The following is an 11,696-nucleotide window of genomic DNA, read 5'->3' as shown; positions in this document are numbered from 1 at the left end:
GGATGGAGGAGCGGCGCTATCGCTCGGCGTCGGGGGCGCCGCTGGCGCTGCGGTGCCGCCAGCATAGCGCTTCCTGCCGGGAGCTGGCCGTGCGCTGCCCCCGCCTGCAGCTCCGCTCGCTCAGCGCCGTCACCTCCGCCGTCTGGCTGGCGGCCTACGGGCTCTTCGTGCTTTGCCAGGTACCCTCGCCCCGCCCCGCTTGGCTCCTCGTGGGGACCCCGGCGGAGAAGGGCGGCGGGCGCCTCCAGGTGGGCCCTGCGCGTCGCTGCGCTCGGGTCCCGGAGGGCGCCTGCTGGGCCCTGCCGAGGCGACCGGGCTGCCCGCGGGCCCTGCCGGGCAAATCCGGGGCTGCCCGCGGATCCGAGCGAGCCGCGCCGTGCCCTGCTCTGCTGGTGCGGGGCGGGAGCTGCGGCCGCACTGCGGCTGTTGCGCTTCCGTTTTGCCTCAGCGGTCTTTCCTGTGTAACGAAGGCAGGAAGGATAGCGGGAGTCAATTGGCAGTGGTTCGCTATGCGGTAGCTACCGCCCGCTGTCGTCCAACTCGGTTTTACATATGCTCCTGCGGCCCGCGTGTGGCTGCAGTCATTCCTTTCTGCCAGCAAACCGGGTGGATTTCAATGCCTGTAACTCATGACTGCCTTTCCATGACAACAAACTGTGGGAAAAGCTCTGTTTCCATTCTCTTTGTACGTTGCCACGGCTTCTTTCTTATCACCTCACATGGTGATAGAGTCTATTGTGCGCTGCTTGCATGGCAGAGCTGTGCCGTTCTGGTAAAGCCTTGCAGTTCTAGCCCTTAGGAAGTGTTAGGTTTAACTCGGGCTGATGAGTGTGTGGCCTGGTACTCTCTGAAACAGATCCCAAAAGCAGCTATAGGTTGAAAACCTTCAGGCTTCGTTACCAGGTCCTTCATTGATGCTGCTGATTTACTGAGAAAAAGATGACTTGTGGAACATATATTTGTAAACTTATGTATTGTTTTATGTAGCAACAAGCCCAAGGTTGCAGCATGCAAAAAACAGTTTGTCCTCAGGTGAAGCACAGGAGGAAGCAGACATTCTCAAGCTTGATGTTTAAGACAAGGAGAGAGGCAAAGTTTGAATGAATTTAGACTTGCCATGGTAAGAAGAAAACTTGAATCTCCTCAATAGGCCCAGGCCAGTGGTTTTTTGCTGAAAGATTTTTCTTTGAATCACCAAGCTTAGTTCAAGTAAACATTTAACAGCATTTCTCTATCCCTACAGATACCTGTATAATACACTGTCAATGATGTATACAACTGCATTTGGATGGGATTTATCCAGTAACTTTACAAGGGAATACAGTGTTCTTGCTGATTTCATTTTCAGTCGTTCTTTCAGACCATCCTATGAAGGGTGATGTTTGGTGACTTAAATCCATCATGCATATATCAGCCAGCCTTTTGAATGAATGGACTCCACCTACATAAAATCACCTACGTAAAATTATACTCTACATTCAATTAATTTTAAGACTAGAGCCCTGTCTTTGCTTGGTTTGTGTTACAGAATAGTATGGTGCTTTCTGCCGCTATATTCCTCACGCTGATCGGCCTCATCATCTACCTGCACTTTGTGAAAATTGACCAGGAATCCCTACTGGTCATCGGCTCACTTGGCATTCAGGTGACTTCATCTTACGCTTCAGGGAAGGAGAGCATAACCTTCATTGAGATGAGCCAAGTGAAGGATGTGGTTATCAATGAAGCCATCCATATGGTAATCATATTGTCTTTCTTGTACCCACCTTTCTTGAAGGTGCGCTCATCACACGTATTTTCACAGGACTGGTTTGGCATTGCAATTGAATACAGCTGCATAAATACAAATATGTAGACTTGACTGTGCTCTGGAGTGACTGGGAGATGGCAGTCATACTGCACCAAGCTGCTTACATTAAGGGGGGGGGTTGAAAGCTGTAACTTCCACAGAAGGCTGAAGCAGGCAACTGTGATAGCTCTTTAAAGTGACACCCATAAATCCAACAGATTAACGTATGTGAGTCTGAAGTCATCTTCTGCTAGACTTACCCAAAAGAGAGTTGTTTTGCCTGAAGAGCACTCTGGGAAGACATGGAGATTTGCATAGGTCTGTATAAAGTTTTCTAGCAAAAGGAAACAAAGGTTTCTCATTATATGCAAGGAGGCAGAAAAGCCTTTGCACTTGCTTGTCAGTTTTATGTAAGACTTGGTGTGCTGTGCCACCATCACTGTTGAGTTCAAACGGTTACAGAGAACTGAGGTTGTACACAATGTCACTGACGTGTGTGAAATCATCACAGATGAAAACAAATTCTTAGTAAGTCTCCACAATCTTCAACATGGTCCAGCATTGTATAACTTCTTAGAAAGGCAAAACAGGTAATTAGTAAAATGGTTTGTATGAAAAAAAAAAATAAGAGAAAGGCATTGTCAGCAGGAATGTTTAAATCCTATGCTGCTTGTTGTTTTTTTTCCTGTGTTTTTTGTTGTTATATGTTTAGTAATATCTTGAACTTCAGTAACTTGAGTAGATTTGGGTGAAGAATGGCTTTACAGAAAGGATGGGTTTTCTGAAAATCCGCCTGCAACCTTTTCAATTCAAAATGAGAAGTTCATGGAGCAAAACCATCCTGATATTTTTAAGGCTGAACACAGGAAAAAAGAGAAAGGGACTGATTTCAAGCTGCTTTATTCATAACCTTGTAGCAAGAATTTTTACCCTCTTGAAACACTGATGTTTCTGCTGTTTTATCTTTAGAAAATGTCGCACATTTTGTTCAGCCCAATGAGCTGAAGCAATTGCTCTTTCTGTGATGACTCCAGGCACTTTGATAGCATTTTCAAACTTCAATTATTTGTTCTGTTTGTCTTGTAGCAAAAAGTTATCTATTACCTGTGCATCCTCCTGTGCGACCCTCAGGATCCTCAGGGAGTGTCTGAGGTTGTGCCGCTCTTTCAGGTGAGTGTGACTGAATAACGAGGCAGTACAAAGCTGTGTTTTGTGTGTGTGTCAGATGCCTTGGCGTACCTTTGTTCTGCCACACGTGGGACAAAGGGTTACAGCTGCCTTTCTCCGACTGCACATTCAAGTTGGATCTTACAGCAGTGTGCTGTGAGCAATACTCCAGTCTCACAGAATTAAGTACCAGGGAAGTTTTGTTTGTTGGTCCTCCATGCTAGGAATAGGGCGCTATGTAGTTTTGAATCTGACCAGTAGATTGCATGAACTGGAAGTCTTTGGCTCACTGATGGTAATGAGGACTTGCACAGCTTTCTGTGTAATCTCTTGCTCAGTGTTACCTTTGTAATTGTATTGCCATAGCTGATTTATCTCTCGTCAATCTGTGCCAAAAAGATTTCATAAAAATCTCTTTGGCTTACAATGATAGCTTCCCCTACAACCGCTGACGAAGATCACAGTACAAGCTGTAAGCAATTTGCTTAATGTGTAATAACTTGTTTGTTTTAGTCACATCCTGTCTATCTCATACCCTGCTTTACTCATACTCTGTCCTTTCTCTTCTCTTGCTAACCTGTTTTGGCTGTTCATAATCCTGTTTTGGGGATGGAATTTCTTTCTCTCTCTGTGTGTACTTCACTCAACAATACACTGATCCTTGAGTGTAAGTAAGGAGTACAGATGTACCTCATATTCTAGACTGCTGATGTTGTGTTTATCTTCCTCTCTGTTCACCAGCTGCTCATGAATATCAGTTTGTAGTCAAATGCAATTTATGACTGGATACAGTTAAGTCTTCAGCTAAATACTTAGAGGAATAAGTGCACTAATCCATAGATATTTACAACTGACTCAGTCCCACAATTGTGAAGACATTTACTAACAGTAAAATAAATGAAGTATTTCATGTATGTCCAAGGAATTCACAATAAGTGTATTCCAGGCAGCTGCACTCAGGATTTGTGTTCCTTTCCAGCTTCCTGGCATTAGTGTGTTAGGTTTTTTTCCCTGTTTTTTTTTCTTTTTTTTCCTCCTTAACTCAAGTCTGAACAGTGTTATTTCTTTGGAAATATCTTAATGTTGGCAGTGTTGATTCCACCAGCAAAGGATTAACAGAAAGAGCTGTGTCAGTTTGCAGTTCGTTACCTGCCAGTAATTCTCACTTTAAAGTTACTTAGTTTTGAAGGAGCAGTAATTAGTAACTTTCTTGCATCTCCTTCAGTGGGTCTTTGCTCCTCTAAGGCATGTCAGCTCTCAGAAACACAACTTAACATGTCACTGCACCCAGGAGTACTTCTGTGCTGAGTTGACCTATTGTTCTCTTAAGCAATGGTTGCAAAGAAAGGCATTAAATGGACTTTACACAGTAATGCTGTTTTGAGATCTCAATAGTCATGGAGCCATAGGGATCCCAGAACTGGGAAACTTTCATCTTCCTGCTGATCCAGGTTAGGAATGATGAAGAATCATTATTCTCTGACTACCATTCCTCTATTAGTGTGAAATTAATTGATGTTTTCAGTTAACCTTCAGTTGTCCTCTTGTTGACAGTAATAGCTGTGGCTAAGGGCCAAGCATGTAAGCTCCTTGTTCTGAAGGTCATTTTTTCAGGGTGGAGATCGTTGAGGGAGTATTGTCTCACAGATAGGCTAATGGCTTGGAAGATGTGGATTTTCTTCTGTATTTTCACTGTACATTGTGAGTTGAAAGGAGAGGATCTCTGATTTGGTGAGAGATTCAGGCTGACTGGAGAGTGGTGCTGTGTGTTTTAACCTGACAGCTCTGGGGACTGGTGCTTTTCATCCCTGAGCTGATGTGGCTGATTCTTTTGTCACAACTTACATTAAAAAGCTCCTGGAATTTGATGAATTCTAGATGAGCATGTAAAAAGGAAATCTATTCTCAGTTGAGTTAATGTGAGATAGTAACTAGAGATATCTTACTGTTGCATTCCTTATACATGTATGCTTCTATCCATCAGCTTTGTGTCAGCTGCCTCCACATTCCTTTCTCTGTCCGACAAATCTCCTTTTTACAACTGGTTAACAGTGTGATTCTCTGTTGTTTGGCTTGACTTCTAGAGTTCCAAACCACGTCTGGACTGCTTGATAGAAGTGTACAAAAGTTGTCATGAAATCCTGGATCAGAGAAAAACAGCTTCACAACCAGATGGAGTAAAATAATAAATACTCAAGATGGATAACTTGCAGCAGGACTTGGAGAAATGTATGGAAAAGCAAGCAAATCTGACCTATGGCTCTTTAAAATTAAATGTTTAGAATGTGATGCAGTTGTAAGAATGACATTATAGATAACAGCCCACACAGACTCACAGAGCTGTTATAGAAGATGTCAGCTGAAGTGCACAAGTGAACCTAGAAATTGACTGTTATGAAAAGCAGGTGAGCAACACTTATGAAAGAGTCAAACAGAAGAGGTTTTTCCATGCATCTATGGAAGAAGGTATTGGAAGGGGAGACAAAAATAGGCAGCAAATGTTTATTCTTTCATGGATCCGAGATTTCTGACAAAAACAAATTGTAACCTTGGGAAGACAGAAAAAAAAACCTTTTTTTACTTTTTTTTTTTTTTTTTTTTTTTTTAAGTTTCTTTGTAATCTTTTCTTGGAAAGAGTATCAAAACAAAGGTGGGCTGGCTCAGTAAGTTTTCCTGATCCAATGGGGAATTTCAGATAGAGAATGACAGAAAATGAGAATATACTGTTGCTTTGATTTATATTTATGGAATTAAGCATAGCAGAAGATACTTTAGTTTCTTCAGCAATCTGCTTGAAAAAAAGTCCCATGGTATGGGACCCTAGGGAGAAGAAGAGTCCAAGATTGACACTCAGGAATCACTTCCTCCAAGCACGTGAGTAGCCCATCCCAACAAGTAAAAAGTCGAGCAAAAATGGCAGGAGGCCTGCATGAATGGGCAATTTATTCCTGGCAAAATTAAAATACCGAAAGGTAAAAGTGAGGACAGGTAGCCTGGGATCAATATAGAGACTGTCTCACCATGTGAGGTATGTGGTTAGGGAAGCCAAAGCCTATCTGCAATTGAATTTTTCTAGAAATGCCAAGGGCGACAGAAAGGCCTTCTGTGAGTACTTGAGTAGCAAAAAGGCAAGGAAAATGTGAGGCCACCTCTGGATGGTGTAGAGGTGTGGTAACACCAAGACCTGAAAAAGAATGGGGTACTGAATGCCTTCATCATTTCAGTCTTTACTAGAAAGACTAGACTTCAGGAATTCCAGGTTGCAGATAGCAAGGGAAAGTTCTGGAGCAAGGAAGACCCTTGATGGAAGGTGATCAGGCTAGAAAATACTTAAGCAAACTGCATGTTTGTAAGTCCATGGAACCTGGTGGGATGCACCTACAAGTGCTGATGAATTTTGCTAATGGCACAATCTCAGAGGAATGGCTGATATGTCAGAGATGTGTGCTGCCAGCCAAAGGGACCCAGACAGGCTGGAGAGATGGGTATGCAGGAACCTCTTGTAGCTCAACAAACGGTCCTGGAGAGGAATTACTCTGTGCTGTTCCTTCCAGTACATGCTGGTTCTTTTTCAGAAAAGGATGCGGAGGTCACAGTGGACACCAAGTTGTAAAGGTGCCAGCTGTGTGTCCTTAGTACAAAAAGGCTAAGAGTGTCCTGGATTGCATGGGAGATGCATTGCTAGCAGTTCAAGGGATGGGATCCCTCCCCCTTCCTCAGCACTGGTAGGACCACAGCTGAAGTGCTGCATCCATTTCTGGGCTCTCCAGTATGTGGGCATGTCAGGTGCTAGAATGGGCTGCCCAGGTAGGTGGTGGAATCACCAACTCTGGAGGTGTTCAAGGAACTTTTGGACGCTGTGCTGAGGGACGTGGTTTAGTGAGAACTATTGGTGATAGGTAGATGGTTGGACTGGATGATCTTGTGGGTCTTTTCCAACCTTGGTGATTCTGCGGACAGTGAGGGGCTGCTTACATTGGCGTGGAGCTGGAGCCTGAAGAAAGACTGGAAGAGCTAGGGCTTTAAGCCTAGAGGAAAGAGGGTTTGGGGGCAATCGTATATAAGTACCTAAAGGGAGGTTGTAAAGAAGATGGAGTCTTCTTTCTGGAAGCTTTCTGGGGGCTGGAGCAGAGCTTGCTTCCAACCTCATTCAAAAGAGCCAAATCAATTACTATGAGAATATGAGAAAAATATGTTATAAATTAAAATTATAATAATGACTGTGTGAATAAAGTAAGTTAATGTGGAGAAGTTCTTAGTTGATTATTTAAAAGTTACTGTAACTTTTAACTGGTATTTTTCTGTTCTTTTTTTTTTTTCCTCCATGATTTCTTATTAAATTAATTAAGGCAATTGAGATATTGGGAAAAGCAAAAGCTAAACTAGCAAGCTGGCAGAAGCCTTGGTCTCAATCTCCATACAACACTGTGCTATTGATTTGTACATTCCGTAGAATTAAGACATGGCAGCACATCAACATCATCAACATGTAATGTGGGTTTTTTTGTTTGTTTTTTTGCACTGTGCTGCAACGTACAGGTTAACTCAATTGACAGGAGTACTCTGGCTGTTGAAGCGAAGGGCAGTGGCTTGGGGATGCACGGTGGCATTTGGGCAACCTTGTCTGGGTGTTCAGTTTCTTCTGTGGTTTCATTTCTCACCGATGCTTTAAATGATGGTGTTGGCTGGATTTTTAAGTCTGGTTCAGTTGCAGTGCAAGTTTGTAGGTCTGCCTCTGAGGTTAAGGATGCTGTACCTGATGTTCGGTGGCAAGTCCAGGCAAAGCTGGGGTATTGGGGAAGAGGCAGAAATAGGCTGTTGACAGCAGAAGCAGGCTCCAGAGATGTGGCTGTGGTGGAGGTCCTTTGGCTGAACCTTGTGGCACACTTAGAGCTGGGTACAGAGCTGCCTATAGACCTGCTTTGGGCAGGGTGTGTTTCTTCATGGGGATTAGAAATGATTGAGAACACTGAAGAGCATTTATAGCAGTGGGAAGATTTGCTGATCTGTGGGAAGAATGTGTCAGAGGAGAAGTTATCTCAGCAGAGTGGGCAGACTTGGACCCAACAGTTTGCTGGGAACTCTGGCTATGCTGTAAAAATGTCATAGAGTCTGGAGAATGTGAACTGAAGAAATGAAAGAGAAACTGTATCGCAGGAAGAAGTCTGGAAAATCTTTTTAGCTATCTTTGGGACGTCCCATGCATGTGGCATTGCACTTCAGTGATCTGCTCAAGCCAAGTTAAAAGACAGAATCAAAGAGTCGGAGACGGGGAGCTTTGCTCCAGGTATGTCTATGGAAACTAACACAGTCTTTGACCACATACATTTACTTCAGGGTTATTCTGGCTTTTGAGATAAATAGTTTCTTTCACTCTGTGAAAACATACGAGTTCATTCAGGATAATTTCATTTTATTAAGATCAGAAATCTCACGTATCTCCAAGACAGCCTTTCACATACACACAGCAGTTAGGGAAACAAAGGCTGTTGTCTCATTCCATACTGTTGGAATTATCATCGCCAAAAGCATTGATTAAAATAAAAACTTTATCAAGGAATCATACAAAATAGGTATCTACATAGGGTTTGTTTTTTTTTTAATTTGTTTGCTTTATTTTAAAATCAAGTAACCTACAAATAAGAGGTACATGTGCATCCATCAGAGTGGAGTGGTCTCTGAAATACTCAAGTATTTATATTTGGAAGAAGGAAAAGTCACATTTGCCATGTTTGTGAATTTAGAATGAATTTATGGCAGAAAACAATGAGCTTCATGACAGCTCTTGCTTATTAACATTTCTGCTTCCTGTTTCCCCAGTACAAGGATGTAGGTGTTAGCAGTGCAAGGTAAGCACAATCTCAGAACAGTGAACTGGAGACTTTCATGCCTTGAGCATCCTTATGACAGATGACAATGAGCGGAGCTCATTTCTTTCTGAGGCAGCTTTGTTACTGGTGGGGCACAAGAAGCAGGCTGCCAAACAGACCTCCAGATCCTTACTAAGATCAGAGAGAGAATGTGTACTTCTGATATATTTTCAATAGAGTGATCAGTAGTATACAAGGAGATTACATATAGAGACTAAAACAATACCTTAACATTATTGTTGACTCAGAAAACTACTTTTTCAATAAGTTCAAGGGGTGGATCTTAAATTCATGACAAGTGGGTACATTGCAGAGTGGACAAATCAGGTCTCTGTGTATATATAATCTCCTACTTCAAGTCTATTGTATAATTTCCACAGGCCTTTTTTTTTTTTTTAGTGTTAAAAATATGCTGACAAGTGATTGATTAGAATGATTGTTGTCCCATGTAGTTTTGATTTTTGGCTTTGTACACACAATAAGCTTGAAACAAAAACTTGTAGTTTTTGCAGTACTTCTTGCAGTATCAGCTCCACCGTGTATTGGATATTTCAAGGGTGGTGACAGATACTAGGAAGTAAAAAAAAAAAACACACTGGTATGGTTGGTTGATTCATTGGTGAATCACTTTAGTTTGTTATTGCTGAATTCTTTATGATGGTTGGATTCACACTGTTTTAATTTGAGAAAGCTGCCCATGGATGCATTATTATGAAGTTACTCAGGTACTTTTGAAAGGACTATTCTTCTTTACTTCTTAAAAGGTTTCTCAAAATAGCTTAACTCAAGCCAGATAGATATTGAGTTCTTAAGAAGAATGTCTGTTTTTTTTTGTTGTTTTTTTGTTTGTTTGTTTGATTTTGCTTCCCAATCAGAACGAAGTCCCTTTGAAACCAATCAGAAAAACACTCTTTAGGAAAATCTGAAGAACAATATTAGAGTATATGTTTGCTAACAACCTCCTCATTGAGACAGTAGCATGAAGAAAGGAGGAGATCTAAAGGAACAGCTTCTGTGAAGGACAGAGCTGGTTTGGGAAGGTCTGTTCCAATTACTGAAAGATGTAAAAATTGAAAGGTTTGCTTGCCTTGTCTTCCTTTGTCTGAGGTGACATGCACATCGTGAAACATGTAACAGTGATTAATGAAAAGAGTCTGTATGTGGTGGTGGGGCATGTGACACTTTCAGCCCTGCAGCAGGGATCTGGTGTTCATCAGTTGTATAGAGCAGCATCAAGTGTCAAAAGCCATCCATTCTGCAGGAGCCAGGGCACTGTCTGACACTGGTCCAATCCCAGCTGTTCTGAGTCCTCAACATGGAAGGACATCAGGTTTAATCTTCATAAAATTAAAGTTGAAAAGATTCTCACGTACCACTGAATTCTTATTCTATACTCCCTATTCCAGGTCTTAAAAATCACCCCCGACATGGCATCAGAAGTCTTGTCAGTTCAGTTCCCATTCCCTTTCAACAGCTGTATCTCTTTTTCTTTCATGTCTGGGGCAGAGACTTGGAAAGTTTCTCTCTTTGAATTTTGGAATCAGTTTTAGGGAGGAATCAGTGCAGCTTCAGGAAAAAATAAATTATCTTTTTTGTGTTAATTAGTGGCAAAAATACAAAAAACTATCTTAGTCTCTTCAAAAGGACTATCTTGATAGCAAGAGTAGCAGCAGTGAATTTAAACACAGGTCAAAACTTTAATGCAATGGCTATTCATAACCAGAGCACAGAGCTGAAGCTATGTCTAAACTACCTGATCAAACTACATCATATTAATCTTTACACTCTGGAATAGCCTGCCAGTGTCTATCTAGTTTATGAGGAAGTGATATGCTGCTCCTTATGCAGGCAGTATTCACCAAGGTGCATCCTTATACTTGGCTTGTGGCACAGTATCCAGAACCACCTGTCTTTAATTTTATTGAGACTGTGTGCTCAGTCCACTTCTGTCAAATTCAAGCTTACGCACCACTCAAACCTGCCTTGCAGAAACTGCAGTCTGTTTCAGGTAAAGAGTGAGCGAGTCAGTGACTGATGTAAACAGAAGATTATTGGAAATAATGGGAATAATCCAAAGGGACTGATGAGGACAAGAGACCACAAGGAGTTCAAGAACTGGGCTGAGGTCCCAGGCGTAGGGTGCAGTGCAGTGATTTAAATGCAGGTGCAAAGCTGAAAATGGGAAGCATTAAAGAAAATGTTGCTTGTAAACAAAGCTGTAAGCTTGGGAGATGGAAGAATACTTGCAGCAAAAAGAACCAGAGCCCGCATTAAAACAAGGTGTGTAACTGGCAGAATTGTAGCAGTCTGCAGTTTGGTACAGAGCAGTGGGGAAAGCAACAGCACACTGCAACCCCACAAATAAAAAATTCCCAAATCGGAATGAGCCCTCAGAGCAGGGTGGGCCCCTTAGTGCTTCGGGGCATGGAAGGGAAAAAACACCGACTTTCAGTCTCCCAGAGCCTGTTGGCAGGTGGTGTGCTTCGAGAGGGCTGTGCGGAGGGTAGGAGCGGAGTTGTCAACCGGGAGTTAATGTAGGTGGCAATAAGAAGTGTTGCTTCAACAATCTGGGGGAGAAAAAGAAAATGATTAACTGTAAGTCAAGGAGAGGGAAAAGTGCCCTTTGAATTTATTTATTTTTTTAAGAACCTATTGACCACGTAACATTTGCAAAAGATTTCTTTCTCACATAGAGTTGTTAAGTTCTGAATTGAAGGACTGTCTGTAAGAGGTAGAACAAGTCTCTCAATTAAATGAAACAATTTACACGGAACTTCTTGACTGTACATAGCTAGTGCAGCAGTCAGAAGTACCAGACCCAGGGCTTGTTCAAAATGCCTGGCTTAGGTACTGCCAGCTGGAAAGATACT

The 11,696-nt window shown here is 42.3% G+C and overlaps 2 protein-coding genes across 2 annotated transcripts in view; one reads left to right on the top strand and one right to left on the bottom strand.

Moving 5' to 3' along the window:
- The first annotated feature begins 2 nt into the window (after nucleotides 1-2).
- Nucleotides 3-5,619, top strand: PIGH (phosphatidylinositol glycan anchor biosynthesis class H). Its single transcript, XM_042866450.1, has 4 exons — nucleotides 3-179; nucleotides 1,529-1,738; nucleotides 2,876-2,959; nucleotides 5,041-5,619. Exons 1-4 carry the CDS (start codon nucleotides 3-5, stop codon nucleotides 5,140-5,142), a joined length of 573 nt encoding a protein of 190 aa, XP_042722384.1. The 3' UTR covers nucleotides 5,143-5,619.
- A 2,729-nt stretch (nucleotides 5,620-8,348) lies between these two features.
- PLEKHH1 (pleckstrin homology, MyTH4 and FERM domain containing H1) overlaps nucleotides 8,349-11,696 on the bottom strand; it is a 46,365-nt gene continuing 43,017 nt past the window's right edge. The window contains 1 exon segment of the mRNA XM_042866437.1: nucleotides 8,349-11,393. Coding sequence (XP_042722371.1) covers nucleotides 11,217-11,393 — 177 coding nt within the window. The 3' untranslated portion in view covers nucleotides 8,349-11,216.

Source organism: Lagopus leucura, unplaced genomic scaffold (assembly GCF_019238085.1).
Source record: "Lagopus leucura isolate 7727_CA_CO unplaced genomic scaffold, USGS_WTPT01 Super-Scaffold_1, whole genome shotgun sequence".
Lineage (NCBI taxonomy): Eukaryota > Metazoa > Chordata > Aves > Galliformes > Phasianidae > Lagopus > Lagopus leucura.
The sequence above is the reverse complement of the archived record's forward strand: the minus strand, read 5'-3'. Positions and strand labels throughout refer to the sequence as shown.